General features: G+C 46.2%; 1 protein-coding gene across 2 annotated transcripts in view; it reads right to left on the bottom strand.

Annotated features, from left to right (window-relative positions):
* Positions 1-25: 25 nt before the first annotated feature.
* Positions 26-24,594, bottom strand: part of Pi3K21B (phosphatidylinositol 3-kinase regulatory subunit alpha) — a 43,667-nt gene continuing 19,098 nt past the window's right edge. For both annotated transcript variants that reach the window (XM_077643505.1, XM_077643506.1), the window contains exons 5-12: positions 16,973-17,020; positions 16,559-16,668; positions 13,205-13,453; positions 8,906-9,419; positions 8,119-8,421; positions 1,801-1,891; positions 942-1,742; positions 26-480 (exon numbers count right to left, since the gene is read on the bottom strand). In XM_077643505.1, the coding sequence (XP_077499631.1) occupies positions 132-480; positions 942-1,742; positions 1,801-1,891; positions 8,119-8,421; positions 8,906-9,419; positions 13,205-13,453; positions 16,559-16,668; positions 16,973-17,020 (2,465 nt within the window). In that variant the 3' untranslated portion in view covers positions 26-131. The remainder of the gene's footprint in view (positions 481-941; positions 1,743-1,800; positions 1,892-8,118; positions 8,422-8,905; positions 9,420-13,204; positions 13,454-16,558; positions 16,669-16,972; positions 17,021-24,594) is intronic.

The raw sequence follows: 24,594 nt of genomic DNA on the forward strand, positions 1-24,594 counted from the left end.
TGAAACGAACAATGCCAAAGCAGCGTAAGGAAAACAACTGTCTTTATTTGACTAGAGAATGGCGGCGATAAAAAGCGGGCTATGTACACAGGTGGGGGGTATTCTGTACAGGGGTGAACGGGGGCCCATCCTCAGCTGGAGCCACTGAAAACCGGGTAAGCCATGGTAGTCTTGAGCAGCGGGTTATGCTCCTCAAGTGAGTTGTGTGTGTAGTGCTGTACGAGGCTGCGCAGCGTCGGGTGTATTGTAAGCGGCTCAGCAAACCCGTAGCCACGCTCAGTGCGCAGAATCAGGCAGTGGTTGACCTTGCCCTCAGCCACAATCGACAGGGCGAACGGGCCGGGGTTCTGGCTTGGCCGCACCAGGAAAGTGCCATCACAGCGGCCCTCCAGCAGTCTCTTCGCTTGGGCCCGGTCGCAGTCGGCAACAAACCAGGTATTTTCAGGTGGTGCCTCCTCCAGACTGCTGCCACCGCTGCGCCTGCAGCACAAGGGCACTCACATGAAGCACTGGCATGCAGTCTTAACTGCAACGCATGACGACACCCTTCTTAAAGAGCTACACACCATATCTGATGCTCTCCTTTTCAGCTTCTGCGACAAAACTTGGTGATCAAATGATCACTGGTGACCGCCTGTGACATGATCACAACAAGTGCACTGCACTTGACATGAAATACCGAAAAAAAAAAATTACTCCGCCATAAGATGCATTTGGTACTACATTGCCATTGATAGGCATGGTTCAAACTTGCCTTTGCAAGCAGTACAAGCTTTCAAATGCACAGGGAAATCGGCCAAGACAAATCCATCGGCAATAATTTCCCCTGCTTCGGACCACTAGTGTGCACTTGCGTGAATTAATATGCCGTTTGCTGCTTCTGCCGCACCTACAGATCTAACACTAGATGCAAAGATTTTGTGGGGGTTAACACTATTCACCTGGGGGCTGTTGATGGTTCCTGTTGGCCTGAGGAGTCCTGCAGCAATTTGTTGATATCGTCCTTCGGGACACCACGTGCTTGCAACCAGGCCTGGCACTTTTCACGCTGCTTGGCAGCCTGGGCCACCTCAATCTTCAGGCCGTTGATCTCGCGCTCCAACTGCTTGTAGTAGGCCTGAATAGCACGCACATCGTCTGCAACCTGACTCCGCGTCTCGCGCACAAATTGCAACCGTCGCTGCAGCAACGCTCCATTCTCCTCCACTGCCCGCTGCTCCTGTTCGCCACTGCAGCAATCGTAGAAATGCCGCTGCAGCTCTCTCTGCTCGTCAAACATGTTCGCCACCTCGTCGAATGACTGCAGTGCCTGGACCTTCAGCTGTAGGTCCTGGCTCAGCCGGTTGAATTGGTCGTGGAACTGGTCAAACTGGCGGCTGCCCGCCAGGTACTCGCGGTTGGCCTCCATGAGGCGCTGGCTCACTCTGTCAACATTCCACTCACGCTGGTCCTCATCATCTGGCTGGTGGTACTTGGAGACCGGGTAGAGGAGGCGCACGTTGAGGAAGTTGTTGTAGTGTTCTAGGGACTCGCGTCCATAATGGCTGATGAGTTCCGGCACAGAGTTGAAAGTGAGTGGCTCCGAGAAGCCGTATTTGCCCCCTCGCTGGTAGATCTTGATGAGCTTGTTGCTACCCCCCACGCGCAGCGTCAGGGTGTAGTCGCCTGAGCCACGATCCAAGGCATCACGCACCAGGAATGTGCCGTCGGGTGCGTCTTTCAGCTTTTCAGAGCACTCCTCCCTGCAAGATGCAGGCTGTCAGCAAAGTGATCAAGTTGTACACGGTGGTAGGCGCTCACCTTGAGATGTCACCCCAGTACCACTCGGCCTCCAACAAATTCCTGTCAACAGGTGGCTGGCTTGACCGCGATGGTCGCCGTGGTGGCAGTGCTGCACAACATGGGACGACAATGTGTGCTGAGCACGGCAGTCAGCAAGGGTGCATAAAGAAAACCATGCTCATTTATCTGCTCAGCATGTACAGTCGCACAAGGTGCCAAATGGGGTGATGTTAGTCAAATCTCATTACTACGAACACCACATTACTGAATTTTCCAAATTAACGAATTTTTACAAATCCCCACCAAATTTAAATATTTTGAGAACTACAAATTCCAATATACCGCATATTTCAGAATAAGGTACGTAATTTACTCTCCCTTGTATAATCAAGGAACATCAGTATTACGAATTCGGCTAAAATTAACAGCGTCGCAACCATTGTGTGAATCAGAAAATGCAGTTTCTGTGTGTAGGTTCCGAGGGCAGTAGCTATCACCAACATGTCTAGCGACAACTGCTAACGCCACCACAAGGCTGGTAGCCTGGCAAGCCTAGCCGCCCTTTTCTCGTTTTTTCTCTGAGTTGGGTGTCGGTGGCCATTCTGTCATTATTTGCACAAGTCTTTTGTTCGTTGTGCGTGATCTTACTGTGAAGTTAGTGCGTGATTCAACAATGAATGCAGCTAGCGACGGCGCCAAGAAACGAAAGCAGTCGCCGCAGGAAAAAGTAGACATACTGCAAGAAATCAACGCAGGAAAAAGGCGAGTTGGCCTCTGCAGATAGCGTGGCATTACCCTATCGACAGTTGTGGCCATTTTGAAGGACCGAGACAAGATCCTAAAACTTCACCAGTAGGCGCAACTTGCTCCTATGAGGAAACTGCGTACAACTACCGCGCAAACAAGCATGCATAGATTATTTCTTGAGTGGCTGATCAAACTCAACAACCAAATTAGGAAGGATGACCAAAGAATTCATTTGGCTGTTGACAACAGCTCAGCTCACATTGTCAATGTGTGCTTGACGCACGTTCACTTGGAATTTGTCGCCAAACACGTCTTTGCTGCAACTGCTAGACTAAGGCATCATAAAGAGTGTGAAGGCTGAGTTTCGTAAGTGTCTTGTGCAGCGGTTGCTTATCAACCTGCGCCTAAAGCAGCCAACAGCAATTAGTATTCGTTAGGCAGCGGAAATGCTCGCAGGAGCTTGGTGGAACTTGAAGGCAGCCACCATTAGTAACTGCTGGCAAAAGGCAGGGCACCTCAAAGCGTCTGTGCACAAAGCAACCTGGGAGACCTGTGGGCCAAGGTTGCAGAACTGTTGCCTGCTGTCTCTGCGTTCGACGACTATGTGGAAAGCGACAACGCAGCACTAACCTCTGCAGACTTGACAACCGAGGAGATCATTTACAGAGTTTGCAACGTCTCCAGTGACGATGGCGACACGAAGGAAAACTACTGTAGGTCACTGAACACTGAAGAGGAGGCCATATCAAACTCTTGACATTTTCGTGCACATGAACGAAGTCCGCACTTTCATCGCACGGTGCAATGACCTACCTGATGAAGTGTTGCGCAAAGTGGAAGGTGCTGCGACGTTCCTAAACGGCCGTGTGTGTGCTGCACACGCCAGAAAAAAGCTGATTTCTTCAAATAAAGCAGCTTTGAAGTGAGTGCAACATATTAATTTGAGAGTTTGCTTGTCTGCACACTTGTCTACTGCCAAGGTAGGTCATTTTTGTTCCAAGGTTTGACCACTGGCTTATAACTGCGTTTTTCATTACAACATTTCAAAATAACGAACGATTTTTGGAAGTCCCGTGTGATTCGTTACATCGGGACTGTACTAATTATGCCTCAAGGTACACAAATGCAGATCATGAACTGAAAAGTTCTTAAGGGGTCTTTGAGGAGACAAAATGGTAAAAATATCAGTCTCTTGAAGAATTTTTCATCACAATCTAGAAGCCATAAGGTAACTGTTTCTAAAATATTAATGTCTTCCGATCAGCATTTATTCATATATCAGCAATTAAAGTCAGTAACGGGGCCATTCTGGCTCATACAAATGCCCCCGGAATCCATAGTTCAACATCGCGCTCAGCGAAAACGGCTTCACGGAGAGCGGCCATTTTGGCCTCATTTGAAAGCTACATCCTTCTAATTTTAGCGGGAAACTTTTCTCCGGCCAGCAACCATGGAGCTGTGCGGCTTCAAAAAAACTAAATATGCGCATGGCATTGGTGCTTTTGCATCACGTGGGGTGAATGCTGACTCCAGATTAGATGTCGGGAAGCGTCGTCCGTCAGACAAAAGCACTCTCTCTGCCATTTTGACGCGCCGTGCCGATAGCCACTCTTTCTCTTTGCTACCTCGATACGATGGCTGGAGGGCATCACAAATTCCAAACGGCTCAGGCCTTCAGCAAAAAAACGAAAAAGACTGCCTCAGACACACGACGAGTCATTGGATAGGCCAGTGCCGGTGACGAGAGACACAGCGAGCGTTTTCAGCACGCCCACAGAGGGCGCGGATGCGTGTGCTGCAGCCGACTGTGTGGAACAAACAGTGCGCATCGACATGCCATTTCTTTCCCACGAAGAAATAGCAGCTGTTGAACATCGGGCGAACGAAGAACAGCGACGACTTCCTTCGATGTCAGCAACTCGCCGTAAGCAGTCTCTTCCGACTTCGCCCTCCGCCTAAGAGCCGCATGTCGAAACCAATGGAACGGAGTTCACCATAGTAAGCTCAGCGGCTGTGAACGAACTGCTTCATCGCGCACAATGCAAAGTGTGTGGCAGCCCTGTGAGCCTTTCGAAGGCAGGGCGAGAATATGGAATTGCAGTTAAGCTTGTCCTGAGCTGCAATATCTTCGGAGAATTGAGAGCTGGATGAAGTTCGCCAATGGCCGCTGAGAGTGCTACCTGCAATCCTTTCGAGGTAAACGTGCTCGCTACTCGTGCAGTTATGAGTACAGGCAATGGCCAGACTGTGCTGAACGATGTTTTTTCCACCTTAAACATCTCTCATCGTGGAATGTATAAAAAGACGTACCAAGATTATGTAAAAAAACAAAACAAACTTAATCCTGCAGCTTGGAACGCATCTGCTTGTGACGGGGAAATGCGCGGCAGCCGTGATGTCCCTCTGCTCGGACCCGAACTTTGCAAATTCGGGGAATACAGCTGCACAATTTGACGGAACTTGGCTGACTAGAGGTCCTCGCACATCTGCATGGGAACTGTCATAGAACTATTCACGAGATACGTACTTGATTTCGTGGTGTTATCGAACTACTGCTTACGATGCCAGCTCGGCCCCAAAGATGAGGACCCTAAGTATCAAGAATGAAAAGCCAGCCACAAGTGCCCCCCAAAAAAACAAAAACACTTCAAGCAAGCCAGGCCAAATGGAGGTGGAGGCTGTGAAGATTCTTTTTGGCCGGTCTCTTGAAAAACATGGACTGAGATACAACACAATGTTGTGTGATGGAGACAGTATAGAGAAGCAAGACTGTGTGAACCATGTTCACAAACGGCTCGGTGTAGCGCTTCAGAGGCCTTCTGGTCAAAAATAAGACAGAAGGGAAGCAGAGCCTTGGTGGCAAAGGGAAACTGACTGGAGACCTCGTAGCAAAACTTTTCAATTACTATGGCATGGCACATCAAGGCAGCACTGATAAACGCTGTTCTTGCAATGTAGTGCCACATTACCTCAACGGATGCAAGCCCGAACCACTCAAGGTGTCAACAGCGAACAGTCTTGGTGCAGCTTCAACAGGGCAAAGCAAGAAACTCCACCAAAACGCAAGTACAATCTGCCTTTGCCCAAGCCTAGCTGCCAGTCTACATGTGCCTCTCTGACAGGAAGCTACTGGAGCGCTCTCAGAAAGGGAAAACACAGAATGCAAACGAAAGTCTGCACTCTGTCATTTGGTCACTTGTACCAAAGATCAGCCACAGTGGAGGCCGCTGTTGTTGAAGCGGTAGTAAGATTCAATTCTGGAAAAGAATGTGCCACTGAGGCAATTCTGAAGGAGCTGAGTATCAACAGAAGCAGTGTGCCGCCTCAAAGATGTGTTGAGAAGGATCAGCGCCAACTCAAAGCGTCCAACAAGAAGCATGCAAGTGCCAAGAACTTCCGCCAAGCCATGAAGAAGCGTGTAAAAGAAGGAAGACTGATTATGTGCCTGGAGGGTTCTAGCACAAAATGAACCTGATTTGATGCCTTAATTTGTTGAAAATAAATTGAGTCTATGCTTTAAAACTTTTCTTGTTTTCTCAAAGCTGCTTTATTTACCACATCTGCTGTTGCCCACGATATCTCTTGATGTGCTGATCAGATTTTGATTCTTAATGCATATAAAAGCTTATACATACCTCTGTGTGACAAAATAAAAAGTACTAGTTTTCATTACAGAAATTTAATTAATTTAGCACTTTAATTGAAGAAAAATTTGGGTAGATTCATTAGCATCTTAAGAAAGGTTTTTTTTTAATTAGAAAAAAACCATAAACCTTAAGAAAGGCTGTAACTTTTACACTGCTGCTGCTAAAACTATAGTGATGGTATGGTTGCAATCTAGGGTTACTACAGAACAAATAGACTTAAGGGGGACACACTGGTCTTAGACCTATTTTCCTTATTCTTAGTCCAATCCTAATGAAACTGTCACCTTGCTCAGCTTTTTTTACTGATTTCAAATATGAAATTGCTTTTTTAAATTAATTTGTTTGTTCCTAAGATAATTAGTCATTTATTAGTACCTCGGTACAGAAAAAATGGCTCAATAAAAAATAATTTTTAACCGATGGCTACATAATATGGCGAGTAAAGAGTGCAATAATCACAGCAGTTTTTTTCATTTTACCCTTATTAGTAATTTTACAGCACTTAAAATAACAACAGTCAAAGCGTGAACATCATGCATAGATAAACTTTGCAAAATTATAACTTATTGAAGCACGATTGAACAACTGTGCTTCGACTATTGCATACATTGTGCCTTCAGCTTCCCCTAGCAAACAATGTGACATGTCTATCCGTCCTAGACGTTGAGATATTGACGTACTAAGACAGCCAGGTGTCCAAAATTTTCATGGTGTTAAACCGCCTGCTCCAGCACAAATTGAGCCCACACATTGATCTAAATTTAATATTATGCTCAAAATACAAATTTCCTGGAGGAGAAAACTGGTAGAGTTGAAGAATAATAGCTATAGGCTCCAAAAATGTCATTTTTAAAAAATTGATTTTTGGGTCATTTTTTGGTCCCAAAGACCAGTGTCCCCCCTTAAAATCCGTTCGAGATAGGAAAGAACTGATGCTATATTTGATTTTAGGATGCCAAAATGCACTAGACAAATAAGTTTATCTCTCTAGGTCTAAAATTAAATTTTGACTAAAGACCAGGGTCTCCCCTTAACTATGCATACAAGTAATGACAACCAAGTGTAAGTCAAAAGTGTATCACAAGAGGAATACACATACTAAAGATGATTTCACAGATTCACATTTGCTCCCATAAGATGCACATAGCCCTTTTTCTATAACAAGTTGTTACACCACCCATGCAAATTACCACATTTACTCTAATGCAATGCGTTTATTTTTCCAATGACAGTAATTGAGTAATGGAATAATTTTTTCTTGTTGCGAGCTGGTGACAGTGACCTTCATGCTACAATTACAATTGTGCTACACTCAGGTACATACAGTAGGTCTCTCCAATTTGGCTGCACTAGTTCTGCTAAGTTCCGCGGCAGTGCTACGAGCGTGCAGCATCAGATCAAGTGCAGCTTGGCACTGGCTGTTTCCAAAACAAAGAGTCATGTGCAGACCTAGTTGTCTCCTAGCCATGGTGTCGCCACCAAAATACAGCCAACTGCGCGCTGTCGATACGAATGGCCGCCAAAATCTCGAACCATGTGAAGAATTTTCAAGAGTCGTACATGTATGCACAGATGATTTGCAATTATGCACTGCAATGCTGCTCGACTTCACCAACCTTCTCCGACCTGGACATGGGAGCCACCATGTTGCTGCACTACAGGTGCACTTCCAATTACAAGAGTGCAATGCAACCCAGCCCGGAACTCGTGCTGCCCTAGGCTGGCACTTTTGCAAAACGAAGACGGAAGTGCAGCCAAATCAAAGAGACCTAGTGTCCATAATGGTGAAGACTGGAATGTTAGCTAATCCCCGAGCTTCCATTCTTCCTCCACAGCGCTTGAGAAGAGCTACTACCACAAACCAGACTGTGCAAGCGTGTGCTGCTACGAACAAATGAATAGGCTCCCCCCCACTGTGCTGGCAGCAAGTGGAAGCACCCACCAGGTGTGCCGCCATTCTGGAAGACCGGCAGAGGCTCGCCCCAGTCCCCGCGCAGCAGCAGGATCTCCAGCACACGGCCATGCCAGCGAGTGTTGCGGGCCATGGCCACCGCCTGCTCCCATGGGGGCCGCAGCACCACAAAAGCCAAGCTGTGTGCCAGCCGCAGGGGCCGCTCTGGTCGGCCCCGGCTGGGAGCTAGCCAGCAGACGCGACACAGGTGCCCCATGAGCGCCCGCAAGGCTCGGCTGTGTGCTGGTGGCAGCTGACCCACCAACCGCACCACACCAGCCTCGTCACCAGCCTCTGCAAGGTGTTTCAGCAAGCACGGTGAGAAACATCTCAGGCCACAACGATGACAGCAACAATCAGCATGACAACCCAAGATGTGCCACAAATCATGGTAGCCATGATGGCATGCCGTTTCCTGTGATGGGTCAATCAGAGCATTTTCTTCTGCTTGCACAGCCTGCGCTAACGCTAGCTAAGCAGTCCACACTGAACATGCACAAGTGACTTCACTGCCTGGAAGGAACTTTCCATGACTGCTGCTGCAAAACATTCTCGCATCATTTGAAGAAGAGGCTGCAGTGGAGGCAGAAGAAGCCACGGGATGAAAGTGCGAGAGACATGTATTTGGGACGGCTCCTTTCGCCTGGTAGCTCATGGTGCGTGTGTGAAAATTCCAACACCCCTTGCTTGGGCCACAATCAAGACTGCTGCAACATCAATGTGTTGGGGTTTCATCTTTTACAATGCAATGAGCACCCGCAAAATGTTTCAGGCTTACTGGCTGCCTCCACGAAGCGGTCATAGAAGTGCACAGGGATGATGGGGCTGGTGAGTTCCCGCAGATACTTCTTGAGGGCACCAACCCAGCAGGCCAGGTCATAGCCAGGCGCATCAGCACGGGGGTCCTGTGCTAGCCGCAGGGTCAACTCGCGCACCCGGTCGGGCACACTGGGGCTAGCGTACACTTCATACAAGTCCGTGCCCTGAGGCACACGCTGGCATAGTGCCTCAATCTCCCGCAGGCAACGCGCGAGGAAGGGTGGAACTTCGCCCGTGTCACTGGTGGTCAGGTCACGCCACAGGGCAGCCAGCGCCAGCAGCGCCTGACGAGGCCGTGGAGTGGGCGGCCGGCACGCGGGCAAGCCTCGGGTGGCAGCGCACGCCCGGTGACACACGAGGCCACAGTGGCGACACAGGAGGCCTTGGTGGGCCAAGCCACGCAGCAGGTGCCGGCAGCTATCACACTGCTCCAGGCCTGGTGGGAAGCTACCACACTCCAGGTCATGGTCCCCCTGCAGCAGCAACACACTTTTCAAGTCCCAGTGAATGCAATGGTGCAAAAGCATCATTAACTCTGCTAGGAAAAAATGCCACGGGTTCTGTAGGCAAATCACATGAGAACACACTGGCATTGGAAAAATGTTAATATTAGTAGCAACAAAGCGCACTTAATACTGTGTGTTGCTGAAGCTGTACATGTGATTAATTACTTTAGCAGAAGCAGCAATGTGACAGCGCATGAAATCATTGAAGCATATTAAAGTGACATGCAGGTAGAAAAACGTTTTTTTTCTAAACTCATCAGTTTTTTTGTTTCTGCTTATCTTTGCAAGCTTAGACTCTACTTTCATGAAAATAAAAATCAGCGCAAAATCCGGACGGGAAAAAGGTGAAAACTGCATTTAAAGGGCACACTGTGGTTGTTAAGAGTACGAAAGTGCGCTGACCATCCCGTGATTTACGCACCGAGGCCGCTCGCCTTTGCGAAACGTGCGAGGAGCTCAGCCAAGCCACATTCTCACGACAACCAAGGTTGCCCGGGGTGCAGCAGCGGAATAAATAAATAAATAAATAAATAAATAAATAAACAAAAAACGCATGTCTTTGCCGCTGTTTCAGAGCGCTGCGACTGGCTTTTAAATCACATGGTACGAATTGGGATTGCCATTGGCCGCAGCGTGCATGTGTGTGGTGAAACCTACTTGCTGGGTCCATGCTTCACCAAGATACGCAAGCTGAGTGGCGATCCTTCGGCATTTTTATTTTTGCCAAGGATGAAACAGGGCCAAACAGGCGGAGTCATCGTGCAGTGAAAATCCGTTCCGTGTACAAATATAGAGGCTGAGGCACAAAACGAGGGCGAAGTTGCGTCCAGCGGCAAGTCTACCCGTGGCCGCTGGGCCTAGCGGAGGCCATGTCGATTCCGCCAGGCCAACACGCTGGCCGTGGAAACTGGAGCGGTGCTGGAATACTTCAGTGCTTCAGAAAAGAAGATTGGACTTTTCCAAGATGAGGAAAGACTGCTTGATAACGGGTCGTGGGTCATTAAAGATTTGACAACGCTAAACATGCTTGTGAGCGGCGCGATTTGCCCGACATGTCAGCGATCCGAACTTCGTGTCTGGGGAACCGGTCGCGAAGCATAAAGGACTAGCATCGTTTCTAGAACTCTACTGTGAGAACTGTGTGCCCAGAAAGTTATTTCCCGAGCATATACATCATGGCGAGTTACAGCCGGCAAGGATGAAAGCAAGAGTGCGGCCCGAGCTTATGACAGCGGGAGCTCGTGCGAAAGCTTCACCGTCAACGTAAAAGCTGTTGTAGTGGCCCGTTCCTTCGGAATTAGGTATCAGCAGCTTATGGTGCAGGAAGTTTCTGGTGACAGTGGCTTTTTTTATGGATAATTTTCCTCATTTGTGTAAAAGCTTGATTAGAAACTTAGCCTTCTTTTTTAAATAAACATGTACTTTAAAATGCGCTTTTCTCAAAATCGAATTTTGGGCAGCCTTTTAAGTTTGCCCGCCTTGTTTTTGCTACTTCTGATAATCCGATCTGCATGAAATTTTGCACATATTTTCTCTGAGGTGTGAGGAGTGTTGTTATCTCCTTTAGACATCAATATTGATCACATATTTACCAACAAATTTCAAGTTACACTCAGTGGTGTCTCGACGATGTAGACTTGCCAGGTTCCAATTTTTCTTCGGTATTATCATATTTTGTATGCATTTTATAAATAGTTTTCGGCATTCTACAGTCTATATGGAGAAAAATGAGCCGTCATTGGTCTATAATTATGGAGGTTTAGTGTGAGAAAAAGTAGGGGCAAAAATATGTACATTTTGCACTTTGTCATGACAGAATAAAAACTGTGCAACTCACAATAAAAATAATTAAAAGATTTAAAATCAGCATAAAAAACTATGTTAATAGCTGGAGTGTCATTTTTCTAGGTCACATATTAAGAAAAAGTGTCTTCAATTAGCATGCCCCCTTTAGGAGTGAACAAAGCCTTAAGGGGGGACACTGCCCTAAAGAGCAACAGCTTGCTCGATTTCAGTGAAACTTGTGGGCTGGTCTCTATACCTGCTGGCACCATCTGCCAAATTTAATTATTCGGCTGGAGGTATTCTTGAACACTGGAGTGCTGGTAGTAAGACAATTTTAAACCTTGCGAGTCTATTTTCCTCATTTCCTGTTTTTTTTCAGTAAACTGTCAGCTTTAAAAAACTATCCTTCCAACATTACTTGATTATATTAGTATCACAGCAGGCTTTCTGAAGCAAAATTTTGTGAGGAACACAGCTGTCTGTGTGCACAATTTTAGTGGGCCGTGCCCCTGCTCCGCGTCATGGGCATGGGGGCGTTACCGTTTGCTTGACCAGCGTGCACCCGCAGTTTTTTCTTGTCTATTTTTGACTGATTTTTTTGTTCATTTTCATTCGTTTCTTTTTTCTGGCGGTGATACTTTTCAGTTTCTACCTTTTTAACTCCCCTCATTATTGATCTTTTCTTCTGTCCCTAGCTTTTTTCTCATTTATCTTGGATCACTTTCCTCTTTCCACATTTTTCTATACCCCTTCTGCTTTCTGAAGCCCATTTATCTCCTTCTTTCTCTCATTTTTCTTCCTTCCTACAGATCCCTGCACTTTCCCTCTTGCTGGCCATCTGCGAGCCACAACATCGTTGACAAGGTACGCATTTCTCGCTACAGATACTGACACTATTGAAGAAGGAAACCAGCGCAAAAGACGAAGACACAGGAACAAGGAACACAGGACGACGCTGGACTATCGACTGTATTTATTTGAGAAACGATCACATTTATACCCTTCAGTTATCAACCAAGCTTGCGCACACATGACAGATTAACAAGACAAGGTAAATAGCAGCATCACATACAACCGCGTGAGTTCGTAAATCTAATTTCTTTATCAAATAGACTAACCGTCGTGTCACTTACACATAGATGTCTTTGATTAACGATATGGTATGCCTCTAGAATTTCACGTTGGCTCTTAGTTTTACCGCGTCCAAAAATCGTAGTCTTCTTGAAGAGCGGAATGCATTTGTGCTTTCTGCAATGTTTTGGCAAATTCGCCCCGTCATCTGTTCTCAAATAAATACAGTCGATAGTCCAGCGTCGTCCTGTGTTCCTTGTTCCTGTGTCTTCGTCTTTTGCGCTGGTTTCCTTCTTCAATCATGTACCGACTCGCCCAGCTCTCCACTCTACTAGATACTGACACTATCAGACGGTTGGCAGCTATATAGCTTGTGCAGAGTGCCGCCGGCTCTCTCAGACTATACTTTCTTAACCTGTCCGCAAACAAGATAGAACATTAAATGTGACACACACAGACGCATGAAGAGCCCTAAATGCAACGCTTCGAAACTAGATTTTTCCGCACCCTGAACCCAACCGTGTTTCTTTTCCTTTTTTGGTTAATGGTTTATAGGGATTGAACGTAAAAAAGTGACTCACACTATTAGGAACGCCGCTATGGAGGCCTTTTAAAATTTCAGCCACTAGGCATTCTTTAACGTGCACTGACATCACACAGTACATGGTCATCTAGCATTTTGCCTCCATAGAAATGTGACTGCCGTGTCCGGGATCGAACCCGCGTTCTTCAGGACAGCAGCCAAGCACCAAAACTGCTGAGCTACCATTGCGGCTTTTGTTGCACTCTTTAAAGCAAAAGTTAACCACAGAATTCTGTGAGCTCAGCTTGAGCTATTCAGTGACAGACTGGTACTTGACAATTCAGCACCACACATCACCTAAAAAGGCACGCACCTGATGAGGAAGGGCAGAAGCTGGTGGTGGCGGTGGAGGGGTAACGCCCGGACGGCACAGCTCGGCCAGACAGCGCAAGAGGGCTTCCTGGGCGCTCTCCTCCTTGAGGCCCAAGTTGTGCAGCCGCTCCCGGTCAAGTGCGGCCAGGTCGGCCCCTTTCAGCTCGCGCAGCACTTCCCCACCGCACGACAGCATGTTCACTGCTGCCAGCCACTCGAGCACGTTCTCACTGGTCCACTCGCTCACAGCCTGCACAGATCATTGCAGATCTGTGAATGCCGCCACTAGCAATTCCGAGCGCTTGCGGCATTTGTGAGTGTACTGCAATCTGCCTGGACTTTCTCGTTGTGCACAGACTATAGTTTTGAATCACGTCCTTCCCTAGAATGCCTTTGTCAAACTGAGCACTCTTGTACTCAGCACGGAGGGCATTTTTGCTATTTTTATTTTCTATGTGCACTGTTGAAACATGTAAATAACAGTTTGAATGCAGTGTGAATTTTTGCAAGCTACTCGCAGCAGTAAGAAAGAAACTGCAGGGGATCACTCGATATTGGTGTTAATGGCGAGGATTGGAATGAATGAATGAATGAATGAATAGAAATTCAAATGCAAATTCAAGCAATGTACCAATATGGGACTGATGCTTCCCACAGAGCATCTACATTACGCAAGCAAGATTCAAAGCTGGCTGCTCCACAAATAAACAAAGGCAGCATGAACTCTCCCCTGTAATGGCACCACAGAAGAAAGCCTATAATGGTTTGTCAGCATAGTCAATCCTTTATGGCTCTGTCCTCCATAAGGGTGACAAATGATTTGAAACAGCAGAGACAAGTACATGGATTGCATACCTTGGGCATGCAGAGAAAATGATAGGTCACAGAAAGAGGGTCACCCAGGAAGTGATAAACCTGCATGGCTTGCTAATTCACAAGGCCCCCATCGAGCAACAATGTCTACATCTGTGCAATAGCACCTCATTTTCCATTCTCTTCTGCCAGCACAATGTTGAAGAGAGGATAAGTTCAAGGGTCCCAAGATTTCCTTGCAACTGGTGCCAGAGAACTGCTTTGTCCAATGGCACACAGCCATGGGGAAGTATTTTTTTGTGATTCAGCCGCAGAAACGCAAAATATTTTGTGCATCCCAGAACATTTGCTTTCTTTTGCTTCTCAAGATATATGAGTAAGCCCTGTTTTCACACTGGTTGTGAGCTTTTGTATTTAGTGAATAAACTGAGTTATTACTGAACACTGCTGTGAATAAAAGACAAATTTTGGAGTATGTTCAAGAACATTTAGCTTCACAAATGGCACTACAGTCTCCAATAAGCATATTGAAACCAAAGGAATAGAAAGTCTTTATTGGGAATGAATGATCCAGCCCAATAACTGCTTTTATACAACTCTGCAGATGCTTTTGACATTGTAAAAGTGAAGTACTTCGTATCCCTCGGTTCTTCTAGTATGAGGTGCCCCAATTTATGGTTTATGAAGAAAAGCCACCACCATGACAAGACAGCAGATCTATCATCCAAGATGCATGCACAAATCTAAATATTGGTGCCACTTCCACTCCATTTTTGTAACTAATAAATTTGCATAATGAGAAGAAAACATTCCTCCCAATAACGCGAAAATTGGGACAGGAAAGTTCGGACCTGAAGTCTGCTATGGGTACTAATAGGACTGCTCCAGTGTGAGCTACCAAAATGACAAAGTTGAACATTACATTAAAAACACATCAGCAATGGAATTAGGCATGAAATTTGTATGGCCCCTTTAAGTTAATGTTTTACTTCTAAAATGAAACCAAACCACAGGGGAAGTTAATACATGTTATACTGGTTACAGCGGTGCAATCTTTAGGCAGTTTTAACTGACTTGCAAGGGTGCACATTCTGACCGTGTGCGATGCCAATGTCGAGAGCACAAACCAATGCACATTCCCCCCTCCATGATCATCTCAACCCTGCCATTTTCCACTGGATTATTTATCTTACCTTAGATGCCAACTAATGTCATAGTAATATGCATGCTAACACTAAGGCACAATTTTGGCATTCGTGCCCCGAGCATGCCTTTTTGTTTGATTCCCCGACCCTCGCCCAACTTACTCCCTTGCTATAATCCCAACAGTGAAACAGCAGCATAAAATAAAATACTATAACTACATACAAAAAAGTGCACTTCCGCTTTGAACAGTACTTTACAATAACGCTGCTGATATTCCTAAAATGCACCACTAGCAGTTGAAAAAATTGTCCAGCCAGTAACTATGGCACTAATGTGCTCACAGTGGTCACACAACAACGCGATTTCCTTTCATAAAGCACTTGAGACAATGACAGCACCCCGAGGTTTTTTTTTTCTTCTATCAACTGAAAACACTTTGCACAGTGTTTCAGCGTGCACTGCAGATTACGCAAACCTGCATACACAAGCCAGACATAACAGTCATTGATATAGCCTACGCAGCTAATTGATCGCTAACCAATGGTCAACTTTATGCCAATGGATGTCTACAAGCCAGACATAACAGTCATTGATAGAGCCTACGCAGCTAATTGATCGCTAACCAATGGTCAACTTTATGCCAATGGATGTCTCTATAAAGACTAGCATAGACAATGCAGAGGTTGAAGTGACGCCACAGCAAGTCTTTAGAGTACAAAAAAATGACATGGGCCAAGTTCGTTGGTTCCGTGGCAGGCAGCGGGATGATCGCCCGGTATCCAGTGAATGGTACGGAAGTCGGAGAACTATCGCACCGTTTCCGCGAGCACGAAATGGCAGCAGGCGTCGCGACCATGCTTTTGGGTCGCTCCCGCAAACTCGTTCCCAACTCCGTGCATGCGGATCCAAGAGAGCAGTTGCGCAACTTCGCCACCCGTCCGCCACACTCGAAGCACATCGCAGCATGCCGCAGAGGAGCGCGCTCGGCTCACAGCACCAGGTTCATACGCGTTTTAGAAAAGGCTAGAGCGCCGAGCAGATGGGTGCGTTTCTGAAGGAGCCCTTCCGCCTGAAAATGCCAGGCGGCGGCCGAAGCTCGAATGAGGGCCTTTGGTTTAGGAAAATTTTCGAAAATAAAAAATAAAGGTGCACAACGTGTCGCTGGACTTTCCGTTAAATACCTGTCGCGACGTTCAAACTGCCGTTACTCGTACGCAACGTGAGAGCGAATTTTCGGGCGCACGCGTTATGACCTTGCGAGCCCTAATTACGTGACGCGGGCCACATGCCCGCCAACGGCTGCCCTGAAGGACCGACGGGGAGGGGGGGTCTCGAAGCCCACCCCCGGTCGGTGACACAGGCAGCAGGGGAAGTAGGGCGGGTGACCGCTACTCACCACAGAGCCCTGGCAGCAGGGCCGCGGCGCCGTCGGGTCTCCCCTGGGAGGCAGGCACGGGTGCAGGCCGGCGAACCCCAAGCAGCCGGCGTGGAAGGAGGCGCCGCACTCTGCGCGGGTGTCCCGTGTCTCAAGGGGTGTCGCGCACAAAATTTCTCGCCAGCACACGCACACTCAGTCCAACGCGCGTGCCATTCAGCCGTAACAGCAGCAGCAGCAGCAGCGAGCTCCCCCAGCAGCGCGGACCCCACGGACACCGAAACGGCGGCGCCAGCGTCGGGGCGGCCTAGCAGCAGCTGCCGCCGGCGCAGCCGCCGTGCTGGTCAGGTGACCGGCGGCCAACCGGCGGCCCGGCGGCCCAGTTGCTAGGCCCCTTCCCCTCCGCCGCGCGCCCTCCCGCACGTGCGCACTCACCCTGGCAGCGCTTCCCCACGCAGCCCTGGCCCCAGATGTAGTCGTCGCCTGCGCACAAAGGGGAGACACGCCGCGGTCACAAGTCGGTGCGGATGCCGCGCGCGACTACCGGCACGCACGCATTTCTCGCATACGCGCTCTCCATTACGGGCGGACGAGCAGCGCCTTCGCGGAATTTTCCGACACTCGCTCTTATTCGCGTCCGCTCATTGCCGGGCGGAACGTTACGCAAAACTGTTCACATTTGGCAGGGATCCATTTTAGTGGCTCCTCGGCACCTGCTTTTGGCGGCTCGAATTTTGCGTACAATCATGCATCCTACAACTTCAGGGTGCCGAAACGCGACCTTTGACGGTGTCTAACTATGGAACAAGGAGGCTTAAAAGCCTGTATACACTTCACTAAAAAGCTGATACTTAACTCTCGATTATTCCAACTGGCGTGCCAAAAGTTTTTCTGAATTGCGCTAAGTTCGTATCAAGGGGAGCACTTTTAATTTTCTTGATCCTCAGGAGTGCAAGGTGCCAGTATGAATAATCGGAAGATAGAAATAGCAAGAATCCATCATACTTTGGTGTAAGTTCCATCATGCGGGAGCTCGGTATTCAGAGCACCTACCTGTCTGGCAGCGTTTCAGTAGAATGGAAAGTTCGGCTAGTTTCTTTATATACATTTCTTTTAAAATGAGCATTTCCATACCGTATGCAGGATTATGTCCATTAATAATGATAAAAAAGATTCAACCGCACTCTACTGCCACAGATTTCAGGTAAAAATAAAATCCATCAGTCATAAAATCATACCACTAATGCATTCTCAGTTTCACTGCCCATTTCATTTTTGCCATGGTAAAATGGCAGGAATGTTAATGATGAGTGATTTGAACATTCATTTGTTAAATATCCAAGCTCAGGTATACCACATCGCTAAGACACTCGTAGCTGTTATATAGTTTCTGGAATGGTTTGGTTTGGTTTCTGTGGTTTAATGTCCCAAAGCGATGCAGGCTATGAGGGTCGCTGTAGTGAAGGGCTCCAGAAATTTCGACCACCTGAAGTTAATTAACGTGCACTGAAATCGCACAGTACACGAGCCTCTACAATTTCACCTCCATTGAAATTCGACAGAAGCGGCCGGGATCGAAGCCACAACTTTCGGGTCAGCAGCCAACAAGCGCCATAATCAAACCGTTCTGAAATTACGACCTCCAAAGTTCTGGAATAGGGAAGTCGTAATTTCAGAACGCTTTGCAAGTACTACATTTCGCAAAACAGAGGTGAGGCTCCTTACACTCTTTGCCCATTTTTTGTGAGGTCTAGCTGATTCCTGAAAATTTAAATTGCTTACAGTATTTAGTTCTTAATCTTTAACTTCGCTTTTTGGATATGGCGCTTCCGAAACTATAATTTTTTTTTTTTCGAATTTCTCCTGATTTACACATCCTCATGACTGCTTTTGCCATTGTGCACTGCAGCATTTCTTCTCGTATTTACTGTTAACAGACTAGTTCTATTCATACCATAGTTATTTTTTTTCTCTTTTTATCCCAACGCCAAGCTTGAGGGTGCTGCGACCAAGTCCGACTGCATTTGCACTGACACTGCACGAAATGACCTTAAAAATAATAAATAACACAAGTTCAGCAACTTGACTCAACCCATTTTTATGACATCACAATTTGTATGATAATGTAGTGCCTCTATTCTGGAGTTGAAATGCCATGGCTCTGGGAGTGCCCGGGACTCCGCAACATTAGCGACACAAATAACATTGAAAGCAAAAACTGAAGCTCGGGTGAGTTGGAAATCCGCTGAGTAATACAGCGCGATATGAAACTGGGACAAAGGAAGACACACAGAGACGAGCGCTTGTCCCTGTGTGTCTTCCTTCGTCCCAGTTTCATGTTGGCTGTATTACTTTTGGAAAGCACCAGCTCATAGCCACGAGTAGGAGTCAAGTGGCAATGTGTCCCCCTTGTGCTTCTTTGCCACCTTCACACATTTTTCCTTCCACACCTTTTATTGCCACAACAGGTATCTTCTGCATCCTCAGATCATCATCTAATACAAAGCTAGTACAAAGCCTTCAACAGCTTTTTTCTCCCCCAACCACGGCAGAGGAACTAACTGACTAGTGCATTGCTGTGTGAAGACCGAGGGGCTACAAGATGACACAGGTGTCGTTCAGCACCTCAGTCCTCATACTGCAAGAACAAACCTAAGTTTTGGGGTATTCGTAGAAGAGGACACATAAACTTCTTTGAATAAGTGCAGACTGCCTTCCTTCTGGATTTATACCATAGTGCAGAGATAAACAAATGTTTTAAGAATTCAAAAAGAGAAAAGCCCACGAAATTACTGCTTCCCATGAGCATACACTGCAAAGCCTACTTGCAGATGCTCCTTCTTCAGCAAGATACACTTTCAGCATAACCACAGGCACGGTGAGAACTTGCAGGGTCAAGCTATGTTAAAAACCTCACACCTCTTACAGGCACTTCCTCATTAGTCATGTATTAAAGTGCTGCTCTACTGCAACTGAACAAGTAAAATTTCCTGTAGACATTTCTGCATAGAGGTTACTGACCTTTCCTAACTGTTAAAGAATATAGACACCTTCTTTTAGCTGCATGTTTTCTTCTCTGTAATCGCTAAACATACAAGTAAAAAGAGGTGCTCATTATGACATACATGGCGATGTCGAAGCCAACAGCCACCAAAACCAAGCAGCATACAGGATGTTTTCTTTTAATTTGTGGTGTTAATTAATTGGGCATCAATAGTGTAAATATTCAATCACTTAAAGACAATTGATAAGGAGAGAGAAGAAAGAACAACCACATGCTGCGTGTGGGATCCAAACCCATGAACTCTGAGTTTCGTGTCCGGTGCTTCACCAACTGAGCTATGGCGACGGCTGTCCAATATTCTGCTTTCTGGTGTATTTATGTGCAGTGTAATTGAACCATGAGAGTGTTCACCAGCGCCACCCCCGTGCATAGCAGCGGAATATTTACACTATTAGTCTGCGAATAACACCACAAATTGAAAAAAAAAAATATCCTCTATGCTCCACGGTTTCGGTGGCTGTTGGCTTCTGTCATCTCTGTAATGATGCGTGAGACATTAGACTACATGGTCACCACATGGTATTTGCTTATGGCTGGTAAATAATTCAGACCTGAATTTCTTCTCTTATGCCCTTTCAGTTTTAGTTTCAGCACCCAAAAGAGGGCCGTGACATGTAAGAGTAAGGGTGTGTGAATATTTGAAAATTTCGAACAGCGATTCGAATATCCTCCTATTCGATTATTTGAATGGCTCAAATAGTTCATGTTCAATGAAGTGACTATGTTCCAAACTTCTTGAATAATCAGCACAAGGTTCAAATAAGGGTTGCTGTATTTTTCTTCAACTACTGTTCCAAAAACGAGGCCTACATCAACACCATACCATATGTCTATGATCAATATGCGTGGGAGGAAGGGTCCAGTGCCTCAACGCTATCCATCACGTGGAAGTGTTCATATCGCTCATAAATGGCCTCTAAGAATGGACGACATGGCAGGGCACAGGCAAGTACAGAAACCCTGCCATTATAACCGAATGCGAAGGCCATGGCTCAATAGTAGCTGTCTCTCTACCCTCTTTCATGATCAATAGCAAGGGGTAATTTTACTACACACATAGCTTGATGGCCATAGAGCTAATATACTGACTTCATGTTACGACCCTGTAGAGAAGATTAGTGTAGATTCGTACCCCCGCACCACCGCTGGTGGTTTAATGTTTCGCATGACTGCTAATCTTGTATGAATATTCACACAAGTAGTGAATATTAGTACAAATACTCGATTCAGTTTGGAAACAGTTCTCCTCACACACCCCAAGTAAGAAGTAGCTAGTGAGGAGAACTACCAGCAAGAATGAATTAAAATCGCACTGAATATATCTATCTTTTCTAACAGCAGCTGCAAGTTGCCTCCACCCCCAAGGAAAAGAGAAAAAGTCCTGTTACATCACTCTGCTGTTGCTGTTGCACAAAAAACAGCAGAGAGGCAGTACAGCCCAGTATGTTGACGTTGCTACCCTACACAAAGAATAGTCTATCATATGCAGTTCAATGCGCACAGTGCAGAAACTGAAGCAAAGGGGACATGAAAGTCTCTAGCAACTGCATGTAAACAGAAAAGACATGCAGTATGCTACACTAATATTTACTTTCTTGCTTATTGTCATGGCATATAAACACTGTCTTGACCCTGCAGGCCCATTGTTTTACATGATAAGTTCATTGATATGAGAAGTACTCAGCTGCCCCTGGCAGAATAGGAACTGCTAAGTTAGAAGCCCACGGCGCCGATGGCTCGCTTCCCCCTTTCGCCGGGAACTGCCGTCTCCATGGGAATTCGAGAGGGGTTAGAATAATGAACTCATATCGCGCGCTTCTGACGCTGTCCAAGGCCATGAGAAGTGGGGAGTGAGACAGTGAACAGCCTTGTCGGGGTCACAAAGGGCCGACGGCCTTTTTCCGTTGAGGACGGACGAGCTCTCAAGTGTGTGTGTGGGAGGGGGGGTCATAAAGTTGGCGACTTTTGAAATGACTCTGCTGTCCAGCTAAGCGATGGGTTTCTTTTTGCTATTATACCATTAGTGGAGACAGCAAAGTCGATGCAGAGGAGCCTCAATGGGTTGCACATGTAGCGAGCTGCCTCATGCGAAACCGCATGCCCTGCACGTTCCAGGAAGTGTGGGGTCCATTGAGTCGGGCTCTGATGAGCCCTGGGCTCCGCTCACTTGTATGCATGGTGCCATTGCATTCCTATTGGTTGAAACTGGGCGAGAGCTGGTTTAGTAAAGCTCCGCCCAATTATCGAAGGGGTTAAAATGACCTGCAAACAAAGAGTTTGGAGGAGCGCACCGAGTCTCAGTCTAGGGCACTTTTAAACAGCCTTCTTTTGAACCGCCTTTTTCTCATACTGCCCTGTACTTTGATCCCGTCCTTAATTAATAAGCTTTCTTTGCTAAGAAGTTGGAGTTGCTACCCCAACCGCCAACGTGTTGCCAGACGAGCAGACGAAAACCTGAAGTGCTCTTCATACTGCTAATCACCGTGTATACGACCATCGGCCAATGTGCCATCGTCATTCGTCGCTCGCGACGAACTTCCAACCATCCCCAACCTGGCCATCAAAGTAGTTGTGAAAGTTTAACTAGAACCATCGTCACTAATGTTTGATTTGCGGAGGAATTCAATTTGATCTTTTAATTCAACTGTTTGCATGTTCCAAATGAGTCATCACAGAAGTTGATGATATATTACCGAAGAAAATGCAAGCAAATCTGGTGCATCTACTACACTTTCGTCATTCAGGGTTCTTAAAATTTACCTTGTCCTAGAAGCCACACCACCTGTGAAGCTATGACACACACACACACTCAATGTGTGACAAAAATGCAAAATATTTATTACATGTTGACAGTTTTTTTTTCTCAAAGTAGTATACTGCAAAAAGTATAGCTGTTTGTTCACACCCAATATAAGAACTTCACAAGCTGAGAACTGAAAAAAAAAAAAAACCCACATATATATGCAAACACTATGTGTTGCGTGTCCAGACACACTTGTAGAATAAATGCTAAATGAAGAAAGCGACAACTAAAAAGGACCACGGCACCACAGTGTGGTGGAATTAGTGCCTGGAGAAAGGCCTTGAGAAATTGAGAATAAAATACTTTTTTCCATTGCCCAGAAGAAAGAAAACATGCCGAAATTTCCAAGAAAAGTTTTCTGCACAGAATCATCTCAGTATGAACTGTAAAATGTAGTCTAAATGAGCCATTTCGGAGTCTGCTCAAAACCTGGAGCTTTCAACAAGGTGGCAAGGTCTTTGCAGTAATGAACTGCTGACATCAGTCACATGTCAGTTACTCCGAATTCCCCCATCGTCTCTGTCATGTGAAAGAAACTTGTTGCAGTTTGGTAAAGTGCATACGGAGCTGCACAACAGGCTTACGGGAGAGCGCGTGCAAAAATCTGTGTGCGTCGATTCGAACCTCCACGTGGCTAAAGGTGCACAAGCAAGTACTGCACTCAGATATGTCAGAATGATGCAATGCGTGGCGTCGATTGCATTGTGCCCAGCATATCGCAATTTTTTCCTGAAAACACTATGCAGCATCGCTGTGGGAGCAAACAAAACGGAGACACACACACAAAAAAAGACCACAGGACGAGCGCCTTTCTCTGTTTTGGTGCAAAATATCATTCTTCACTTATTTCTGAGTTACGAAATAAATGTGCCTAATAAACTGTGTATTCTAGTTCTTTTTTTTTTCACAGCTTTGTATCTTTAAAAATAAAAAGCAGGAAAGAAATGGTTTGCTTCCAAGCTTTAAATATTTCATATCTCTGGGTAGAATAGGAGAGGTATTCAGTAAACTGTACCGGTTTTCAGCCCGATAACTCAACAACCAGGCACTGTTGGGTTCACGTAAGCGCCGCTATTGCAAAGGGTATTAGTCTGGGCTGGTTGGTACATTTCGCAGGAAACGGTACAGCGCAAAAAGACGGGACTAAAGGAGCGGACAGACACAGACGCTGACTTACGACTGATGATTTTATTGCTGTGATAGCGCAATAAATAAGAGAAGCTAAGCACAATCAATGTGTGGCATTGCATCGCTGATTGAGTACGTCAACAACACAGGAGGAAAGGAGGAAACAGGTAAAACCAGCACTAGTCACTCAGCCGCTAAGATAATCAACTTCTTTGTGAGTGAGTGCAAGAGATGGCTTGCTCATGCACTTTTCTTGCTTTTCAATGGCTCGGGGGCCTCCTATGAGGAGTATTTGCAGCTGAATTCTTGACTTGTATCTTCACCTGGGTCACTGTGCCCCTGTGCTGGGAAAGGAACAATGCTGTTCTCCCACACTGTCCTGAATAGGCGACCACCTTCCTGTGTTTCGGCACTAGCCTTTGGCACAAGCCTTTGGGTGTCGCCTTGCATCCCACTTCCTTTTTGCACCACAAGCTCGAGCAAAAAAGAAAAGCAGAAATCCTTTACGAATACAGCCCAAGGAAGAAAAAAGGAAAGAAAGAGCTCAAGTTCGTCCAAGTTCTGAGAAAAGCCTGTGCGCATGAACACAGACAACCAAGAGGTTGGTGGTAGAGTGTAGTAGAGACAAAATATTCTCACGCCAGATGGAGCCACGTTGCACTAGTTAAATTTGGCGTGAATTTCAAATCCTCGCAGAAAATACATACACAACTTTCAGAGCCTGTAAAACACAAACACTAGGCTCGATATGGATGAAAATTTTGGCTTAACAATGAAGAAATAAAGAGGGAGGAAATGATGCGGACGAAATTTCGATATTTGGCTTAGTTTTTCATGCAATTGCATGAAAGATCGACTTATCTAAAAGTGCAATTTTTCTCGACATTTGCTTCCGATTTAAAAAAAAAACGAAACTTAAAAAATAAAATCTGTCCGCAACATTTTCTCTATTCACTTAAGAAGAAAACACTGCCACAGATCTCATGAAAATCGAACCATGTTTAGATACGCTACAGCTTCTGAAAGTTCCCATGTATCTCGTATGGACACTGTCACTGGTGA

This window comes from Amblyomma americanum, chromosome 11, assembly GCF_052857255.1.
Source record: "Amblyomma americanum isolate KBUSLIRL-KWMA chromosome 11, ASM5285725v1, whole genome shotgun sequence".
Classification (NCBI taxonomy): Eukaryota; Metazoa; Arthropoda; class Arachnida; order Ixodida; family Ixodidae; genus Amblyomma; species Amblyomma americanum.